Genomic DNA, 23014 nt, shown 5'->3' with positions numbered 1-23014 from the left:
CGTAAAAGCATCTTGCAGTCTCCTGCCTGTATGAGATAACAAAATGAAGGGGAGTACTCCGCTGTGTTATTAAGAACAACCTCTCTGCTGCACCATCAGCTCCAGGAAAAAACATCACTGTCCCACATGCTGAGGTGGCAGGGTTTTTGAGGTGAAACAGACTGAGCACAGAGTTATTTTCTTCACCTCAGAGTTGGTTTAAGATGTTTAATGCTGCAGTGTGTGTTGGTCAGCTGGTCTCATTTGTTACTGCTGATCGCTGCTCTGCTCCGTTAATGTTATTCTCTGAGTGACAGCGTAGAAAGTTCACAATATACTTCACATTCATCTCACAAAGGTAAATATTGAGTCATTAAATCAAAACATGTTTGCAACCATTGCCATTTTTGAAGATGAATTACAAGATAACTCTAGCATGTGCATGCTGTAGACTGTCCGGGTGCTGCACTGGCCTCGCTGTTGAGTTTTGACTTTTTTGTTCGGTCCACATCACATGCTGGAATTTTCAACAAATGCGGCAGCCAGTAATATAACATTCAAGTGACAAAGCCCTTCAGTGGCTGTGGTAATTATGACGGGAGCAAAGGAAGAAATTAAGTGACATTATTATAGAGCCCATGTAGAGAGGAAGTTGGGGTGGTTGGATGGGTCAACAAAATGTGATCTTTCCCTGAACCTAATCAAGTGGTTTTTTGTGCCCAAACCTAACCAAACTTTAACCATAGCGTTGTCACATCATGAAACATTACAAATCACAGTGAGACACAGACAAACTATGTCGCTCTGCTGATAGGGGCATCAGATCAAAAAACTGTAGTACATATGGACCAATGATGTAGTTTAGCATTTTATTTGGAGGACTCATAAGTTTTTTGGGAAAGTTTTCAAAAGAAAACCTGTCCCAACATCCTCAAGCAACCTAGACAGGAGGTCAAAAATATACAGGAATTGCTTGTATAGCATGACACTCTCCTCTATGGTGCAAAAAATAAAAAAAATAAAAACATTAGCTTTAGTTTTCCTGTTTAATCTTATGGCATTCATGATTTCACTCTGACCTGTTTAGTGAATAAAAGAACTTTCCATACTAAAATTAATGATAGGTAACAAAAATCGTCTGAAATCATATACATACGGAGGCAGTCTCTAAACAAGAAGATATGTTCAGTGAAATGTCAGTCTCATAAAATCCCATCATTTGGTGAACAATGAGAGACCTGAGCAGTTTCTATAACCGCCTAGACTCCTACCTACAGTACCTCCAAACACCACCTAGCTCCCCACATATGTACCACATTTGCACATTCACCCACAATTTTTTTACATCTACATCCTGCGTCCCTTCTTCTGAGGAAAACAGAAATATGCAAATCAGTCATAACTTGGTAAGTCCCACACAGAAATTGTAAAAGATTGTTTCACTAAATCAAGCAACTATATATTTGCATTTTGTTTTGCCACGTTAGAAACTGTCATCACAGCAGCAGCGATACCCCTTAACCCCCTAAACAGGAAGGAAGAGGTGCACACTGACTTTATTCCCATGACAGTCTATTTGAACACTCAAGGTGGGAAACTTAACGGAGTACTGCTTGTAGAGGTGTTAGTTAACAGAATATCTAGCTACATCCACATCTCTCATTTAAAATCTCTGCATGGTTGAGCTACTACCATATTTTTATTGTGCATTCTTTTCATATACTTCAAATTCAATCAATGTGTATAAATATACAGTATATATTTAGAAACAGTTTTTTTAACACTTGGATGATACATAAAGACTAAATTCAGTGGTTTTCCATAAGACAGGAACAAAATGGTAAATGGTAATGCATTACTTTGACTTAATAGTGTTAAAATGATTGTAGTAGTGGTGGTTAGTGGCAGTCCACCTAACACATTCTTTCACCTAAAGTTTTGATTTTAGATTGGATGTTGCTTTAGCTCCTTGTTCACTGGATTTGACAATCCAAATGTGCTGATTGGATGTTAAATACAATGTTGTGTTGACTTTGACATCCCTCAACTTTTGAGCACCAACCAGGTAAATTGAAAGTAGAAATAAAATTTGATTTATTTCCTATATATAATTTATTGTTATACCTTTGGAGAGTTGTGTACTGTCGTGCACTGACAAGACAAGTCTTATCTATTAGGAAAATACATCTTCTTAATTACAGTTAATTGCAACTCGTTATAGCACTAGCAGTCTGTGACCATATTTTATAGGACAACAGATTGCTTCTGTTCCGTTGATTCATTCACAATAATTATTTTAACTTGAGTTTTGTAATTAAACTAAATAATTCATAAGTAATTTCTCACACTTACAATGCCAAAATGTTTTGTGTAATGTAATTGTTTTGCTCAAGACACTTTGCTAGCTGTATGAGCAAAAACATGGTGAGCTCTGCATTAGCGTATATTAAAGAGGACATATTATGCTTTTTGTGATTTTCTGTTATTTATACACTGTTATGATGTTGGATATCTATGCTAAACATAGTCAAAGCCCAGGCTTCAACCTGCTCAACAAAAAAAAAGTTTGGCCATAAACCATTCTGTAGCCTTTGTTGCTAAGTTTGTTGCTATGTTTTTTCCCATACTGTAAAAAATATGGACGTAGTCACCGTGACATTACCCATTGGTTTGTGAACTGCCATTTTGAAGCCTCGAGTTTAGCAATTTGACCATCGCCATCTTGGATTTGACCCTCACCATGTTTGATTTTTGGAGCCAGAAATGACCATATTTGAACAAGAAGGTGGAGCTGACCGTGGCGCTAGCTGCTGGCTTGGTTAGCACGGTGCATTTACAATTTATAGTTAACAGTGACGCTAATGCTAATTTCCACTAGCGCAAAACAGGCCTAAAACCATTAAAACAAAATGTACTCACTGAGAAAACTGAACATCCAACTCCTTAGACCAACCAAACGCTGGACAAGACTTTTTTAGGTGACTAAAATGTTACAATTAACTTTCATAAACTGAAAACACACTGTAAAATAGTAGCAGCTATGCCTATACTCTGTGAATCTGTTACGCTATGGTTATGTTACGTAATCAACGTTGTCGCTGTGGTACCAACTTGTCAATCACAAAATAGCCATGCCCTAAAGCGTACCCTGCTTTATCATCTATTTCACTCTAAATGGGGCCATAATTTACAAAATGAACATGATGCTGTATTGAAAAAGACTTGATACTAGCGATCGAGACCATAAATTCGTTAAGAAAGGGGATCATAAGTCAAGTGAGAAGTAGGGTCATTTTCTTATAAACTTCCATACAGTCGGACTTCTTTTTGCAGCCAGTGGAATTGCCAGCTGCTGGCCATTAGAAAGAATGCAGGTTTAAGGTACTTCCGCAGTGGTTTCACTTTTCAAACTGGGAGCTATCCGCTTGGTTTTTCCATGTGTTGTGTCGCATTTTCCACTCTCATACTGTATTTCAGATCAGATTTTGGCTCAAGACATGTACAGATGTATTTGAAAAGTTGACATTTCGAGTAAAGAACAAGTAAAAGTAGTGAGATCCTACTACTATAGTTTGTTTCAAAAGTCTTCCGAAGGGCAGCTTCCAAGAGCTGGTCAGTCAGAACAGAGTGAGCTCAGGAGGGGGCCTTAAAGAGGCAGGAGCTAAAATGGTCTATTTCAGACAGAGGCTGAACTGATTGGCTGCATAAAGGGTTAGTATGAGTTAAATAAGGAGTTCTTTGAACTGTAAATCATACAACGATATTCCAGTAAAAATATAGACCTGGAAATTTGCATAATATACACTTTAACATCAACAACTAGATAAATAATTGGGCTTTGCTATATTTGCAGTAAATAAATAGGACTCTCGTATGGAGATGTTAGCTTAAATTGACAACCCACCAAAAAAGTAAGTTGCCGAGGTCTGCGTTTTTGGAATTTCCCTCAGTAAGGACGAAAGTAAGCACTAGTGTGCACTCTATCTTGCTCTCCCATCAAGGCTCATGGCCACAGCAGTGAAAGTTCCGCACCGAAGACATGACTAAATAAAACTGAGAGTCTTGTGGGTTGCTGCTTCTGAGGCAGTAAGGTTCATACAGTACAGTGGCATAGACAGGCAGATATTACTGCAAATCTGCAGGAAATGTAATGACTGGTTGTATATCCATGTGCTGTGTCTACCCTGGTTTAATGGGTTGGTTCTGTTGTGTAGCTGGGATGCTATTTTTGAAATGGAAGAGCTAACATAAAAGAGGTCTGGAACCACAACATTTAACAGGGATCGCCAGTAGCGCTGAATCATCAGTATTCTCTCAAAGACAACAAGATAAGCCCAAATACAGCAGACAGGTAAACTGTCTCAATAAAATAACGGGATTATGAATGTGATTTGGAGCTGCAGTCTGCTCTTCCATTTTGCCATTCTTGTGGTCCTTTTATTGCTCAAACATTCTAAAACAGCTGTGGTCTGCATGCTGTATGGGCGTGTACATAGTTTTCTCTCAAAGTCTCTTGCTTTTGGGTAAACCAAGCAGCTACAGAAGGGCAGGAGTTTTAACCCAGCAAGTGTCTTTTCTGACCTGAGGGAATTTCTATCATCTCATGTTTGCACATCCAGGCAAAGGTATTTAAGGGAATAGTTCAATATTTTGGGAAATATGCTTATTCACTTTTTTACAACCATTAGATGAGAAGATTGGTAGCACTCTCATGTCTGTATGCTAAATATAAAGTTTCCACCAGCAGCTAGCTAACTTAGCTCAGCATAAAGACTTGAAGCAGGGGGAAACAGCTAGCCTGGCTTTGTTCAAATGTTACAAAATCTACCTGGTTTATGGTGTCTGGTTTCACTTGTTAACAACCCTTTACAAATATGTAACACAATGAAAATAGCTAATTTAGGCTAAACTTCCATTTATCTGGTGTGAATACATAGCTAGCAATAATCATCTTTGGAGCATTTGTGAATGCTCCAAAGTTGGAATAAAAAGTTCAGCCATTCTTCTCATTAAAGTCCAATTGAAATCACATTTAGTCATCCTGTTTTGCAGTCAAAAAATACTGTGTCATTATGTTTGTTTAATTTATTGTTAATAGATTTTATTATTAAAAGGAAGACAAAAGGGCATTTGGGAAAATATCAGAAAAACTTTTTTTCATAACTTCCGGCAGGTGGAGCATATTGATGTCTATGTTTGATTTGATTGGCAGCTGGCAGGATGCTAGAGTTGTGGTGTTACACTGTACAGAAAGAGAGGCAAAGTAAAAAACAAGGCAACATGTAGCTACAATGTGTAGCTACATGTCGCCTTGTTGTTTTTTCCTGCCCGCATTCCATGAAGACCTGCCCTACTCTGCCTCTGATTGACAAGTACTTGTTGTCTTCATTGGTTAGGTTGGTTAGGTTTAGGCATGAGGACTGAGATGGTAAGGGTTATGCTGCAATCCATTGTACACAGAACTAAAAAAACTACCTCCGACACAGAAAAGTGCAATGAAATGGTCATTCAAGTTGGAATTCCAAGTCGGAAACAAGGGCAATATCCATGTAGCCCAAATTTGCCAACAGAGACATACCTGATGTCACAGCATTATGGCAGCGCACACACAGGGTGGGTCTTTGCAAAATGCAGGTGGGAAAAAAATGATGCCTACATGTCATGGACAGACGGTGTGCTGTTAGCAGTTGTATTTAAAGAGTAATAGACGACCACACCAGCATCTACACAGACCAAAGTGACATTTTTTAGGTATGTTTACATGCTGTTTAATGTGCTGCTGCTGAGCAGCTAATTAACTATCTGGCCTGCTAACTGACATTAGCGGTGCACTTTTCACCAGTGAATGTTTGTTTAGTGGCTCGTTGAACAAGCTATGGTGCAGGACAAGACTTGTGTTCTTGTTTGTAAGATATGTAAGAAGGAGAGTTCAGCAGGAAAGTTAATGTGGCTTATGTGTTGTGTAGCAGGTTGCTTTCTGGCTGTTGGTCAGTGACTGCCTATATTAGGATGCTGACATTACGCCTTTATGCAAATATGGCTTAAAATGAAGCACAGTCATTTGCTGTAGGGGAAGTAGTTCTGTATCTATGTAGACAGAGAACTAATAATATTCTGACAGATCAATGGAAAGACTGGGGGTGTAATCATGAAACCTATGAAACATGAATTCTGTGTTTTTAAGCAGAACACAACACATGGTTTACAGAGCAGATATGTATGCTGTAGAAGGAGAAAAAAACTTTCAGTTTTCGGAATTTCAGTTAAAGGAGTAGGTCACATTCATGTTCCCCAGAAGATGAACCCTTTTGATTTTAATGACCTCATGACCTTTCCTGTAGTGCCACCTTCAAAACAAACGTTGCATTTGTACCCCTGCTGTAAGGCTGTCTGTCTTTGTGCTGATGTTTTTTCTAGTCACCACATTTAGGTCTAGTTTGTTTATATAACAGCAGGCTTTAGGTTAATTAGTGTGTGGGTTTTTTTTATTTATGACATAATTGCAGCCCAGATGTGAGGAGAGGGAGTGGTCCATCTACACTATAAAGGGGAAGTTAGTCATGCAGTCCGGGCTGCAGTCATACAGCCAGTGAAATTTGATACATGTACACAATGTTGTCACAGTTTAGTCATTTCTGTTTGGGATTCAAGCAACTTATGTACCAAAACCCTGCAAAGTAGTGTTAATATAACACCATAAAACTGTTCATATAGCCGAGGGGTGTTGTTTAATGGTTTATGCTGTGAAGCAGAACCATGTTTCCTCTTATTGCTTTGTATGTCTGCTTGTCTATATGAGTGCTGTAGCCAGTTTCTCTTGTGGTTGAAGGGAGGGTGACATGACACTTCATTCAGTAGCTCTGAAACACCACGCCAGGAAGTGAACTGGGCTGACGCGACGCTCTGCAGGACTCAAAGCACCGATGACACAGATACAGACAGAGGAGCAACACAGCTGACGCAGCACTCGATGGGTAAGTTTAATTAAACATTATAACATTATACAGTTGATCCAAGATGTGCATTTTATGGACAGTTTGGCTTTTCAAAGACTATTATTAGGGCTGGCTGCATGGCTGCTTGGTTTATTTGATTCGTAACTCATACAAACGGTGCAGCTGTCTACAGAAATGAGAGTCATTCTAATCACTTTTTCTGGTTTATTTGCTCATACTAACTTAGTGTTGTGTAATTATGTAAGAAAGACCGAAGCCAAAGCTTACAGGTGAAGGTAAAAAGTCAGAACCCTCACCATTTGATCTATGCAGAGGACATGGATATAAAGAAGCAGTATATTCTGTATTGCATGTCAGACTTGTTAGCCCTGGGGTTACAGTATATTGTAAAAAAAAATGCAGCATCAGACCATTAGCTCTTACCAATATAAGACTTATCAGATGTTTACTATAGAGATACATAAAAATTTACTAGAACAGGCAACAGAGAGGTAACATTTATGCATTATTGTTCAAATTCAAACAAGATGTTTCACTTTTACATGAGAAAAAGACTTGAGGATAAGTTTAATACAGTCATCTCAGATGAACTTCCCTAAATCCAAGGCAGTATAGGAAAGAGCGGTTAATATCACGCTAAATTTTGATACAGTCGCATTACCAGCTTCCTACCTGTAGCCCACATAATAATGTTAGCTAATGATATGCTCTTACCAATCAATCAGTCAATCAATCAAACTTTATTTAGACAGCACCTTTCAAAAAAAATCAAAAGCATCAAATGTGTGTCATGTATCTGTTTGAACACATGCTAAACTCTGCTGTGGTAGTAGCACAACTGTGGTGTTATAGCTGTGTGTGAGTCTGTCTCGCAATCTCATGGCTGTTTTTTTATTGACTAGTTCGTCGTAAAAAGGTCATTAACCCTGTTTACTATGTTTGAACACAGGACTTCTGGTTTATGTGGCGCCTTGTAAAGCCAGTTAGAACACCATCATATATGTGCTAGTAGGGATGTCCAATGTTCTTCATGTGAACCTAACTATAAAGGAATGTCTGTCTGTTTGTCCTTCACTTTTCTTGACAACCGTTCATCCAATCGACTACTTGGTGAGTGCATTGCTGAGCACCCAAGGAAGTGCAGTGTTAAGTGTGAAGTTGTTTGGACACGCAACACATTTTATATTAATAAACAAGCAAACAGCGGGGGCCGTTTGATATAAATGCACACATCACAGCATGGTGGGGCTTCTGGGCTCTGACTTCCTGAGCGGGACAAAGGCACGCCCAAAAGAGACGAATGAGCAGATCCAGTAAAACTAGACAATAGGAGCAGCCTCTCTGCTGCACCATTCAGTCCAGGAAAAGACATCGCTGCCCAACACGCTGAGCGGTTGCAGGGTTTTTGAGTTATTTTCTTCTTATTTTCTGTTCTCTTTTCTTTTTCTCAGCTCAGAGTTGATTTAAGTTGTTAAATGCTGCAGTGAGTGTTGGTCAGCCTGTCTCGTTTATAACTGTTGATTGCTGCTCCGCTCTGCTAACATTAGTCTCTGAGTGATGGCATAAGAAGTTCATAATAAACTTCACGTTCATCTCGCAAAGGTAATTGTTTGCTCATTAATCAAATTAGGCATGCAACCGCTGCAAGCGTCAACGCAACGCAGTTGAGTTCTGCCTTCTTCGTTCTGTCAACATCACATATCTGGGCATTGACAGGAGGAACTGATAACTCGTAGGTATACGATTCTGATGGATTGGACTATTTGGAACCGATTCCCATCCCTACCCTCAACATGGCATCTCATTTTAGTGAATCATTAAGTATCACTTCAGGTCAGGAGCACTGTACCATATTAATCACACCTACAAACACACAGTGTGTATGCTTCACACTCACACACTCACCCTCTTTCTACTGACTTGGAAGGACAAAGACAGTGTCCACCATTAAGTGACATTGAAAGTGACAATGTATGGCTCTAGGTTTTGTTCCTGAAACTGTATTTACTTACATAAACATTCATAAACATTGTTAGTGATGCCAGATGACCTACTTCCCAATAACCTGTGTAAGTCATGCAAATTGTGAAGGACAGCAAGCTGTGATTGGTTAGGGTCTACCGTGTACTCTGTCTTTGCTTAATCTGACCCAGTGACCATCTCAAAAGGCTAAAATATTATGTTGTCTGGTCTTTGCATAAAGACAAGAAGGGGATTAAAGTCAGTAAGTCAATGAAACCCTCTTTCTGTTACTTTCAACTGTCTGTGGTCACTCTGAGGTTTGTGTGTGTGCAACAATGCAGGTGTTCATTGACTAAGACTTTCTATTTCTGCTGCAAGACAAATGCATGACTATAGATTGATTCGACAGAAGGTCACAGAAGACTAACTTGCTAACTAAGGCTCACCTATTAATTACATATCTAGATACATATTCCACAATCCAATACAAAAACTATACAGATTCATTTGTAATAATATAATATTCTGCAATAAAAAGTAATAAGTGTGTAAAAGTTTTTCACTAAAGTGCTGCTGACTGCATATTTTTTTACCTGAGTCTCTGGGTCCATGTCATCCCTCTGAATTTGATATTTTCAATAACTCTGTATGGACTCATGTCTCTGTAAATAAAAACAGCTTATGGCTTCAACCAGGAGGAGCTAGCTAGGGGTCCGTTGGAAATAGCATCAGCTGTCAGCTGACTTTTCTGTCATCGCCTTCATAAATCAGTAGGAAGATGTGTGGCTCCCCTGGCATATTTTATGATACCTCTGCATGTTTTAAAGACTGAATGCAATGTAAACTACAGGCAGCAGTTAACACGCTGGTGTTGACATTTCTTTCAGTGTGGGAATGTGGTGGAGAAAGAGATAGGGAGGGGACTTTGGGACCATCGTTTTTTGACAGCTGTATCATTTTTTTCCAAATATTATGCGGCATTTGGGTCGGATCTGCAGTTGTTTTTTGATGTAGCCGAGTCTCTGATTCTATAGATTGATGTTAGTAGTCTCAGTCTCTCAATGAGCAGCGTTAGAAAGGATGTAACAAAACTGTCTGTGCACTGGACAAACAACAGTTGCGATTCCTTTTCTGCAACACTACTGACATCATTGTCAGTTGACACAGTTTTTAAATATGTGTTACACTTAAAAATGGATCACATTAGTCACTAATTAGTCATTAGTCATTAATTCCGTACAGTTTAGAAAGTGAGTGACTTCCAAAAATGTTCAGTCTGGTTGATTATTTTTGCTTTGACTCAGTCTGGTTGTGTTGTGCCTGCTGACAAACAAAGGCCTGGTGGTTTCAGACTGGATGAGTGACTCACTGTAACAGGAACCAGTTGATATGAATATCATAGCTCACACTATACTTCACTGTCTCTGCTGTGTGTTACAGTATAGCTACAGTTGTGTAAATCTTTCTAGTTGGCTCATACATAACATTTGTCGTCTGTACCTGTGAACCTACAGTCTCCTCAGATCGTGTTTGTTTTTATGTTAACTCATTTGATCAGAGATATTGTGTAGCTGCCGTAGCATGTCTTGTGGTTAACCAGCATGCTTCATACCAATCATCACGATGACACACTAATCAGTTACAGATAAAGATAGAAGATCAGATAAAAAATAAAGCTTGAAGTTTTTTTTACATCATCAATGTACTGCAAAAATCTTCTTTGCTCATTTTTGCATTTGATGGGTCAATATTTCCTTCATTTAATTAGTTTAAACTGCCTGCAGTGATTATTAGAATGTGAGAGGATTATAGTCAGTAAACATGAACAATGGTCACCACTCCAGACCTGACATGAGACAAAATGCTATAATTCCTAAACAAGGGCCAGCGCTTCTGTAATGCATACAAGTTAACTTCTTAGAGAAATAAATGATTAAGCCCCCTCCAGCTCCAGCACCAGTCTCACTGAAATCTATGTAGCAATTAAAAGGATGATTAATGTGGGATGTGGCAAGTACTACGGCAGCGTTTTTAAATTTTCACATAAATTTGTGTCAGACTTATATGGAGAAGCTTTTGCAACAGCTTTGATAGGACAGAATCGCCTCCACTCTGCAACCAACATCAACATGTAAGAATTTAGGCCATCGGATATAATGATCACACAAACCTAAGCAGCAGCAGCAAGTGAAACTACTGCTTAGTTGGTTTCAAATTCTAACTGTGGTGCTTTTAACACCTCACAGCTTTTTCGCAGCTGTGGACAATAGTTCAGACAGTAGATCTTGCAACCAAAATTAGACTTTGTGCTGCTGTGTGGTTCATTGTAATTTACAACACTAAACAACAGTCGGCTCACATTCTACAAAGCAACACTCAACCAAAATGTCTCGCCAGTTCTCCAGAAAGTTTTTTTATTTTGTCTTCACTCTGATTCTATAGTGCATATAAAATGTACAGAGCATATGAAGTATGTATCAGGTTATCAGGTATGTGTCAGTGATTTACACAACACTTCTAAAATGCTCTCGTCAGCATTTTGACTCGTCATAACAGGAAAAGCACAAGTGTTACTAATAACATTAAAGTAATTACTCAAGTGTCCCAGTAAGACGTGACAGCGTGACAGTGAACCAGCATGCACAAAACCAGGACCCTGTAACTGAAGCTGCTAAATGGAATTCAGCCATCAATAATTTTATTATTTACACTTGTACTTTTCCTACCGTAACATGTCAGAGTCAATGAGCTATGAAGTCGCCAAGGGCACCACCAGCTGGAGGGGCACAGAAGAGCAGGAGAAAATCTTTTGAAATTAATTTCAGACTCCTTTGTACTTTTAAAAGTCAGTCTAAGCTGTCCAATGTGTGTATTATATTGTTAAAATACAACCCCCACTGCTCACTCTGTACTAAACAGCATATACTGAGAGGAGACTACAGGCGGACTCTGAAGGGGGACTTTATTCATTCATTTGCTCACACCACTGTGTAAGAATCATGTATAAATAACCAGGTTAGTTAAGTTCTATGCAATGTGATGGTATGATCCACACTGGGTAAAAGGTGCTACATTGTAAATTTCTCAAAGAACTTCAGTACAAAGTCAAGAGGATGTGATATGTAGCATAACAAGCTACCAAAGCTCTGTAAACAGGACTGCATTCCCATGCATGAACGGTTGCGTCTGCTGTACAAGGAACTTCTCTCCTCAAAGTGAAAATGACATTGCTGGTATTTGTTTTTGGAGCCGCCGTGGTCATTGTTTTCAAAGCAAAAGAGCATGTCATCCAGTGCACCGGTGTGACTAATAGATGTGTTTTTAATAGTTTTTGGACAACGGAGGTCTACAGCACAGAGGATTGTGATATATCAGGCTTTGGATGCAAATATAATAATTGAAAGTAGGATAATTTCATTGTTAGTTTCGGCTCTCTTATCCTTTAAGACTCATAACCAGGATACGGATGATAGTAAGTCTTCAACTCCATGCATATACATAGTAGTCAATAAGTCGGTCGGTTTAACAAAAGCTTATAATGGAAAACAATGATCTACACCCTGAAATGAAAGTAAAGTAAGGAAGTCCCATCCACAGGATTGAGATCGGGCCAATTTTTATTAATAGGTATGGGCTATAAATCCAGATGTTTGCCCCTGGAATGATGTCTCAGCTCTACTACAGCAGTGATTCTCACTGCTGTCTGGCTTCTCCAAAGAAATGTTGGTTGATGGTCATGGGTATCATAGTATTTAGAGTCATCTGTCATGCCAAACTGAGCGAAAAAACATGAAACATACGGTGAAATATTTAAATTCTATGAACAGAACTTATAGCATCGTTACCATATCCAGGAGACTCCCATGTCTCTACGTTGAGGCATCCCAGTTACCTTATGATTTATGTCCAGTGCTAAAGTTCATGGCAGGAAGTAATGTGCCCAATAGGTAGCCAGGCAGAAAGTCAGGATGTGTAGGTCAGGGTGGCAGATGGGTGTGTAGCAATATATTTCATGCTGTAGACTGGATGTTCACCTTCTTATTAAGTTCCCCTCCAGTCAAAAATATGTTTTTCTTCTCATTCCTACAGTTGAATGTTTGAGCTTCACTGTACAGAATGATGTATATACAGAGTTTGACACTAGAAGGCTGTTTTCACATTCATCTGCTGAAAGTGGAAAGTTTCTTTGTGCTCACTGAAAATCCAATTTTTAGGAGCGGGCCTACAAGCATGAATTGTGACATCACAACTTGGAAAACCAATCATCGTCCAATATTCAGTTTACACAAGTATGATGTGGACACTTGAAACCTCCAGTACACAAACACTGAGACTTTATAGTGAAGTAGGAGACATCTTGTGTCCAGCAGTTATTATTTTGAAATATTTTCAAATATTTGTATATTCATAGATTCTGAAATTTTTAATGAGGGAGAAAACCATACTTAAACTGTACATTATTTGCCATAACCACAATCTTTCCATTGCCATTCACAGATAGTGTAAAAAGCGAAAATTTGAAAAGTGGTGGTGTAGGATGTAAAAAAAGAAAAATATTGACATTTTTATCTGGCAACAGGGTTGATCGAGGAACATGAAGGCAATAATTGAAGGGGACCTATTGTGCTTTTTGTGATTTTCTGTCATTTATATACAGTTATGATGTCCGATGTCCATGTTAAACATAATCAACGTTCCAAAACTTGAGGTGAATGTTTGTTCCCTGTAAGACAAAGCCCAGGTTTCAGCCTGCCCTGCCCTCCTGACAGGATAATGTCTCGTCGCACATGTTGAAGGAGAGTAATTATATGCACATCACGTAGGTGCAAGGCTATTAGAAAATTAATGAGAATCAAGTACTCCAAGCCACAAAATTTAATCAGGACAATGTTCAGGACAGGACAATCTTTGCTAGTAAGGTTGTTGGCTGAACTGAGGGGCTACAGAAAGGGCCAGTATAAGTTATATACAGTAAGGAGTTATTGAATTATGAATCATACAAAGATATACCAGTGGAACCACAGACTAAAAATATAAACCTGGAAATGTTAATATGTCCCCTTTCAAAGACAACAAGAATTTACAGTGGTGAAAAATACATCTAATACCAACAGCTCCCTCTGCTTTACAACTTTATGAATTGTGTGTAAGCTGTACAGGAAGATGTGTCATTGATCTATAGTGTCTAAAATGTGTGTAAAAACACAAAGCAGTTGTCGTGATCACCTGCAGTACAGCTGTACAGACACACACTAAAAGATACTGTAGAGTGCCATGAAAGTTGACCTGAAACCTCATACAGGAAGAACTACTTTTCAGGTCGTATTTGTTGGCGTGTATCTGTGTGTGTGTGCATGTGTGTGTGTGTGTGTGTGTGTGTGTGTGTGTGTGTGTGTGTGTGTGTGTGCTTGACCACTGTATTGTTCCAGTCATAGAGAATGGAAATTCCCCCAGTCTCAGTCTCAGGTCCTGTGTCCAAGTGTGCAAGGCATGTGTGCTTGTGTAGGGGTGTGGGCGGCCAATCACATACTAGCTCTGAGGAAGCAGGAAGGAACACACTTCAGTCGACCAATGAGAAGCCGGGGCTGGTGGAGGAGGCTCCTTCAGGAAATGAGTGGTGGAGTATCGGGGTTTCAGACCACCAGCAGACTTCCTAATCGACAAGACATATTGTTTTATCTGTCCGTCTATTTGCTTCTTTACTGTATATTTCTATTTTCATCCTCTATTTATCCCTCTTTCTATTTATTCTTCCATCTTCCCTTGCATTCATCTGTGTTCTTGTTCTGTAACCACTCCTCTGTCTTTCTCGAATCTGTGACTCAATCCATCCTACCCTCGGTTCATCCGACCGTACATCCTTCCTCTGTCGCTCCTGGTGATTGAAAAGTATGGTGGTATATTATGCTTTGCTGCCACTGCCATGTCCTCTGACATGTCCGCTCCGTCCGTGAGGAAGAAGAAGTCGTTTGCGCGGAGCTGCAAGCCGAGCGTCAGGATGTGTATTCGGGAACAGAGGGATGTCATGTAAGTGCAGACTTTATCTTCATTCTCCTGAGCCTGGCAGACCTTGTTTCATTGAAATCATTGTTTGGTTTTCGTCTCTGTCCACTTCATGTTCCTAAATTTATTGGTGTATTCCCAGATGAGTTGATCAGTCTTGGGTACAGTTTGGTTGGGTGACCACTTCTAACAACTGTCTGAGCGAGTCAAAGGGTATCTCGTTGGTTGGTTTCTGTCTTAATCTGGAATATTTTCTGGTTACAGATAGCTGGTGTTTAGTGGTAATGTTTTATCAACGTTGGTATCAGGTGGACTTTGCAAAGCGGTATTGGTTATTGTTTGATTCTGCAATGTTTCCTCTTCGTTACAAGAGGTCAATGAAGCAACTGAGGGATTTGACTTCAACATTGCAAGTTGATCAGTGTCGGAAAGTTGCAAATTTAAATTTGGACTCCTAATTCCACATAAATGAAGAAGCCTTTTGGATGAGAGGTGAAATGTCTTCAAGAATCCAGTCCAGTTGTTCTTGACTCAGTGTTTTGAGTAACCTTTTTTTAAATCTCTTCACATTACACTTTTATTCACATTTGATTTACTTGCTGATGCTGTTACCCCAAATTGGTCATTTGGTGACCCTGGTTTCTATCCTAGCACCTTTTTAGTTTACAGTACTGAGAACAAATTAAGTTTAGCCTTTTAGGAAGTCAGAAGTAAACATGTTAGCATTTTCTCACGAAACATTGGAAACAATGGCATTTTGACAGTCTCCATCAAACATGATACTCGGTGGAAACAAGCTGAAGAGCAACACCTACACTGCAGCACCAACAGCAGCAGTTATACATACTGTACTTTCAACACTCACTCCGTCACCATGCAATCAAACAATGCGAAACACAGAGAGGTTACAGCTGTAAAGGTACAGTGGGTTCAAGAAGAGTCAAGTTTATTTACATTGACCTTTCACCCAAAGATTCTATTCATTGGGAGGATGGAGGAAACGGTTTGGCGTTATACACTATTGATATTGGATCTACTGTAGCAGAGCAGAAAGCAGAATGCAGAGAGGTGACACTAACAAAAACATAAAGCAGAACATCAAACATGAGGTCGTTATATTGAATGAGGCCTGATTACAGAGGCTGAATATGATGCAAGTGAATTGCAAAGTACATCATTACACCCACACGCATGTCAGTAGGTTGTGTATTGGGTCACGTCCGATTTCAGGATGTGTCAAGTGCCAGTGGGGATGTATTTTATACATATACTTATTTATTTATGGTAAAGTATTGTTCTGCCCAATTTTATCCAAAGGGACTCGTTATTTAAAGGCCTTAAAGGTGAGGATACAAGTCTGAGATGTAAGCTGCAGAGACAGAAGAGAAAATACTTCATCTACTGTAGAGGGAAAATCACACTGTGGGGAGTTCACAGGTTTGTTCCCCACAAGTGAACAGACATTTTTGTTATTTTGGGCAGACAGTAGGCACATGTGGGACTACCGATATACCTTTGAAGATGCAAGATTAAATTTTGGCTTGGTTTGGGCATGCAGCAAGCAGTGGCTTTGCTGCTGAAAGTCCAGTTTTTGGTTAAAACAAAGCCATCATGTCCGTCTGGTATTTTTTTTTCTTCAGATACATTTTATTTTCCATTGCAGATAGGATTCCATGATGGTGCCCCAGTCATATCACCTGTCAGTTGTTTTCACCATAATTCCTCAACAGGGTTTTTGTCACAGATGGTGTGGCGAAAAAGGCCACATTTACAGGAAATGTGTTTTCATTATGACCCTGTTGGGGGGAGGGTGGACATGTAGTCAGGGCAAAATCTCAATGCTTTCTTTTCTCTTCCTGCCTCTCTTCCTCTCTGCACCGCTACTTCTCTCTCTGTAACTCACTAAAATTGTTTTTTATCTCTGTGGTTTTTATTTCACAAAGGAAATGCAGCTAGAGTACGATTATTAATCTTTGAAAACACACAGTAGAGGACCTGTGCAGTGTGTATTCATGGGTGTGTGGGTGTGTATGCATCAATCTGAGAGGAATCCTTCCTGTAGCCGTTATGGAAGTGTGACGACTGTACAGTTCCTGTGGAGTGGCATTGCCATATTTGGACACAGGAACTGATGATGCACAGGAAAAGCCATAGGTAGAGAAAGAGGACCTGGTTTTACCGTTTCAGCTTTCTATGAGTCCACTGCTGCAGGTGTGTGTGTGTGTGTGTGTGTGTGTAAAGTAAAAGTTGACTTTCTCTTTCTGTTCCGCCTTTGTATTTTTTGAAAAGGAACCAAAGAAACCCACAATGTATTCAGGGTTACTGGTCCTCAGACCCTCATCAGGTAAAACTCATTTAGTCAGATAGCATACATATAAGTCTCACATAGGATGAGTTAACTAATAAGAGGATGTCAGTATCTCCTGGCATCCATATAAACTAAAGGTATTTCCACACAAATCATTGTCGCTGCTAGAGCTCTTTCTGAGCAGCTGCACAAAAATAAGGCAAATAGAACATGAAAAAGTGGGCAGTTTTGTTTTTTCGGACTTGGTGTCGATTGTTCCTGCGCAAAGTTTAAGCACACAAATATTTTGCATTTTTGCATCGGAATTTCAGTCTCGACTTAGTGTGCAACAATTTTACGGTCAATGAGCTCTTGCGATTCTTTTTGAACATAGTACATTTACAAATGTCACAAAATGAGACAAGAAGGTTACATACGATACACCAGAAAAAGCAACAAAATATCATGAAAACTGGTTATTGATTAGCATACAGTAGGTATAAAAAGACAAAAAGATAACATACGTCAAAAAGAAGAAATCCATCTATAAAAGTGAAAGAGGGCTCACCCACAATTACATACTAAGTAATGTCAAACAGCTTTTGGGTTTCTCAGTATTTTAGGTTTTTTGAGTATAACACGTTGCCCACCTTTCAGACCACAAGAAGATGCTAACATGATGTGCTGGTACACACTCAAAAAGGTGCTAAAGGAGGGTTACACTTGATCCCTTTAAGGGTCTAATGCTTGCTGCACTGTAAGTTTGTTTGGTAATACATAGCAGTACGTCCCAGCGCAGACACTGTGCTCCGATCTTGAAAAAGTATCAGTCAAGGAGAGGTGTTAGTTAATTTTTTTCCAGTACTATATCACATTCCGGCAAAGCCTTGTTAGTCATTCAACTGGACAAATACACCGCAGTGGAAGAGGAAAAAGATCATTTCTCAACCTGCTCGCCCTCAGTCCTATTCACGTGTTCGCACCTACGTACTAAAGTCCGTGAGAAAATATGAGGCTGAGCAAGTGGTGGAACCATTGCGGTCAGTCTTCTGAAGGGGAGGCAGACCGCTTGCAATACAAACACAGCTCCCTATGACAGTGTCTGTTTCCGAGACAGTACGGACATATCTCTGCATCTGCTAGGTGGTGGTTTACCATGACCTTTCCAACTGCCTTGTGTGTTGTGTGTCTTGAGTGAGGCGGTGGGCGCTTGATGATCATTTCCTAACCTTACACGCGCACTCTGTTTACTGCACAGACAGAGCACTGGTAAACCACCCACATTTTTGTAACAGCCACCTGGCAGCTGTTTAAATCCATGCCATATCATCACAGATGCTGCGGTGCCAAATGACATGTAAATTTGGAATTTATTTCGGCTCACAAATAATCACACACACAAAAAAAATAGGTCATGCAAGAGAATTCCCAACAAAACAGCACAATTAGAAATCATGTATTCCAAGAAAAAAATAAGATGTTGCTTTAATTTTAAAACAAGATTTTAAAAAAACAAAAACAAAAACAAAAACAAAAAAAACTGTCCAAATTGTCCACTGTCCATTTGCTTTTTCCGAAACTTCCAGTCATATCCCACACTCTTCATCATTCATGATTCTGTTCACGTTTACACACGTCCTCAAATTTACTGAGAAAACCGTCTGTCCACTAAATAGACTTCACTAAAAACCACAAGACATGTCAGACTTAGCAAGGAAATGACCTGTGTTCCTCAGAATTCACATTATATTTTTCATGATGATGATGTCAGTGATTCATCTTAAGACATCTCAGTTGAATCTGGCCTGAATTTGTTTTTTTGTCACCTTCATTGTAACAGTTACACTCTTCATCTTTCTAAACCATCTACTCGTACTGGCAGGTTGCCTCAATCCAGATGAGGGAAGTTTAGAGTTTTTAAAAAATACATGCATCACATTCTGTTGCTACTATTCACTCACAGCATCAAGCTTTATGAGCACTAATGTTTTTTTGCCCTGGATTTCGCCTCTCAGGCTACATACAGGCTGTTAGTCCTCTGATTGGTGGAGATTGTTAAGGAAGATCCTGGAGACTCAGGGCTACCTCCACAACATGTTGTATGGGTCAAAAAGACAGTGTGTGAATATAATATACTTCTAAATTTATGCTAGAATTAAACATCAGTCAAAGGTAAGATGGCAAAGGACTTTGCTCTTGATGCATGAATTGATTTTTGGTTAAAGGTGCAAATACAATATTATCTATAGTTATATGCCTATAAAAAATTTCAGTGGAGTTGGTGCATAATCATAGGCCTACAGAAATGAACATAGTGTGTCTAAATCATAAGAGACAAAGGTACGAACAAATTCATTAAGTGTTATTTGTCATGTTATTTGTTGTTATGTTTATATAAATGTACATAAATGCATTAAATACATGTAGAATTCACATACTTTCGGTATGCAGTTATATAACAATGGTTTTATGTGACCTAGATGTATAAAAAAAATTGTAAGTTTCACCCAAATTTTGCCCAGTTCCTCCGCATACCTTTTTGGGTCACAGCAAAATGGGTCACACACACAAACACACACACACACACACACCACACAGCACATGATATGGTCACTATGAGGTTCAGTTGCTGATTTTCAGCTTTAATTTGAGGGTATCCTCATCCATATTTTGGTGAAACACTTCAGAACTCTTGTTAAACCTCAAACACTCACAGCAATAAGCTTTGTGAGCAGCACCTGTGATTAATGGACTTTTTCAGCCCGGGTTTCGCTTCTCAGGCTACACACATGCTGTCCTCTGATTGGTAGAGCTTGTGAAAGACAGCATGCAGACTCTAATCAGGGCTCCATTATTAAATTTAAATTTTGCAGGACAATTATCCTTATCATTTATATAAGTTTATATTAATTCTACATTTAGCTCTGTCTTATGAAATTGGGAAATTGTGTATAAAAAGGCTGCAAAATTGAAACTGAAGCTCAGAATTTAGACTTCATAGTGATTGTTTCACTTCAAATCCTGAGACATATCAATACAGTCCTGTCTTGATACTCAGCATATAGATTACACATTTACAAAAAATATTGCAACCTCATGGAAACATCATGTGCAATACTCTCCTGCGGCAAGAGAGTATGTCATCATGATTGTGGCAGGACTCCTGCCACAATCACAATGACATTTAACAGGAATACTTAGTCGTTTGCTGTGATTCATCAGGGGTTTTCCAACTCATGGCTGCTCTAGTTTCAATTTCAGTTTCCCTCAAGAGCGTGGTCATGGTGCTGTTGTCAGTGTGTTCTTGTAAGTCCAGCACAGCTCCTCCTTTTGTCTTTGTTAAGATACATTTACAAACATGTCACAGATAAGTTCTCTATAACAAAACGTGTTCATTTTGACTGTGAAAATGATTGTCCCACATCTGAACACTTTCATTCCAAGATGACATCTCCTCCTCCCCATTTTTTAAAAATTGAAACACCGTATTTCTGCCTGTTCTTGCTTTCACAGCTGATCAGAGGCTGTAGTCCACCGTGTTTTAAACATGTGGGTCTTGTTGCTTTACCTTACTTAACCAGTAGTTGATTTGATGGCCTGCTCTATAACCATTTCGCTAAAATGGTTTCAACACCAATAAAAAACAAGTCAAGTTAGCAGTAGATTTAGCCCTGAATGCACAGTTACACTGTCAGAAATAAACGCTGGTTTTAAATCCTTGTTGAACCCAGACATTGTGTTTGTATGCATGCATGTGCGTGTATGTGTGTGTGTGTGCATCCGTGTGTGTTTGTGTGTGTGTACAGGGAGGAAATAAGTTTGAATGAGTCTGGTATGCGAGCTGCTCCCGTGCTTCCCTTCCTCACAAACAGCAGCTCTCTGATTAGCATCTCTGGCTCACAAATGGCAGCAGATTTCAGGAGGGGAACTTAAAAAAAAAAACAGTCATGGGTTGAGAGGGTTCAAAGCTGCAACACACCCTTATTCTCCTTACATAAAACATCAGTCAACTAGACTATTTCATGGAATAAGAAAGGTACATTACACAAGTGAACGCACTAATGTTTAATGGGTCGTTTTCTGTACAGGCTGTTGTGTTGTACGTGCAGTTTTTCAGCATATTAACAGTAATCTTCTTATGAAAATAGTGACGAGCCACATGTTAGGAGAAGTACATAAAAGTGTGAAGTTAGACGTGATGGCTTTACGTTGGTGGCTTCATGTTGCGAGGTGAGAGCAGTGAGAGGAAACTGTTTGGGTAACCTTGCAGAGATCTTAGTCAGAGTCTGTATTTCATTGTTTCATTCATCATTTCCTCTGAGCAGAGGAAGTGACCTCCTCTGACACTGGAACTTATCTGCACACATGGTGAATCTACTGGATCTCATTCATTCATCAATGATGATTGGGATTCCCCTTTCTGTCACCTCTCTGTTCTTATTTTAGTACTTGTTAGTTTTGTATATATTTTTTTTTTTTTTGCATATGCTGCCAAAAACGGATGCATTCGTGAAAAATTTGATTAACAAAAATCTGGTGAAAAATGATTTATTTCATTAACTCATTGTGAAACTTGAACAAACTGCACAAAACCACGACTGAGTGTTTGATCCACTGTTCTGATCTGAGATTTCAAGAACAAAGTTGTAAGAGATATAAATGAAATTTAAAAATGTGAAATAATTTTGAGATATTACCGCTTTTTCTTGTAAAATTAGAACTTTGTTCTAGGAAAATAATGACTTTGTTCATAAAATAATGACTTTATTCTTATAAAATTACCTTTTTACGGAAACCCACCAAACAACATTATACAACACAAACAAAATAAGTTTCAGTTTTTCACCTGAGCGAAAGCTTTTGCTCCTTTTCCCTCTTTTTTCTTTTGTTTGTGTTTTTTGCAGAAACACTTCCACTTTAAAGTTTGGAATACTTCTTCTATTTTCCTCTATCTGAAGTTGACACTCATGCACCTGCAGTGACTGAGTCTCATAACAGTGCAGCAACAGTTTTCTGTTTATATCCTCTATTCTATTTTGTATGTGTATTTTTACTGAACTGAAAGCACTGAAGGGGTTTGTGTTTAAAGTGCAAGTAGTTGAACTGTAATCACTGAAAACATTTCAAATCTGATTCCCAAATCTGGGCTTTGCATGTACTGAAGAGTAACTATCATTTGATGAGTAAGCACTGAAAGTGGTTGAACTGTTGTTTGAGTGCACTGTAATTAGTGTCAGACGGTATGTAAGCAGTGGCAGCAGTTGAAGTTTTGAGTATTTCAATGACACTCCCAAGCATGGAAGAGGAAATAAAGCTGAAAATGAGCATTTCAGGCTATTTCCTATAGAAAACATGAAAATGCTGAGTGCACAGCGCCATCATGTTGTTTCAGTTTTGTCCGCTAAGTGTTTGACTGCTCTGCTGTAGCTGAGCGAGGACTTCAGGAAATCCTCACTCAGGATGATAAGAGCTGGTGAATTTTGACCTTGTTCAGATTGAGATGAGGTTAAGTTAACTGCAGAACAAACGCTTTATCTGTGTGTGTGTTTCAGCTGGTTATCAGTAAACATTATGCTACTCTGACTGAAGAACAAACCACAGATATCCTTTATATGTCCTCTTGAAGTCCTCACATGCGGCAGATCACTCAGAGGTCAGAAAGCAGCAGCTCCACCCTGATAATTGGTTGAATCTCAGGCAGGTTTTTTCCCTCCATGTTTTATCAGCTTTCCGTTCTCCCTCCCTCTCTCCATCCACACTCGCATGTCTGTCGTTTCTTTTTCATTCCTGAAGTCTACAGCACAACGTTGCACAGGGAGTTAACATT

The 23014-nt window shown here is 39.2% G+C and overlaps 1 protein-coding gene across 15 annotated transcripts in view; it reads left to right on the top strand.

The window, feature by feature from the left end:
• Positions 1 to 23014, top strand: part of sh3bp2 (SH3-domain binding protein 2) — a 94008-nt gene that overhangs the window by 59441 nt on the left and 11553 nt on the right. For 8 of the 15 annotated variants that reach the window (XM_042394460.1, XM_042394461.1, XM_042394464.1 and 5 more), the window contains one exon: positions 6809 to 6953. Coding sequence is in view for 3 of the 15 variants with exons in the window: in XM_042394456.1 (XP_042250390.1) it covers positions 14821 to 14924 (104 nt within the window). In the remaining 12 variants the exon portion in view is untranslated. Of the gene's footprint in view, positions 1 to 1980; positions 2045 to 2740; positions 2798 to 3671; positions 3691 to 4521; positions 4605 to 6808; positions 6954 to 14533; positions 14925 to 23014 lie in introns of those variants that run through there. The other 7 variants (XM_042394456.1, XM_042394457.1, XM_042394453.1 and 4 more) reach the window with 5 other exon arrangements.

Source organism: Thunnus maccoyii, chromosome 19 (genome assembly GCF_910596095.1).
Source record: "Thunnus maccoyii chromosome 19, fThuMac1.1, whole genome shotgun sequence".
Lineage (NCBI taxonomy): Eukaryota > Metazoa > Chordata > Actinopteri > Scombriformes > Scombridae > Thunnus > Thunnus maccoyii.
This window is presented reverse-complemented; position numbering and strand designations above follow the sequence as displayed.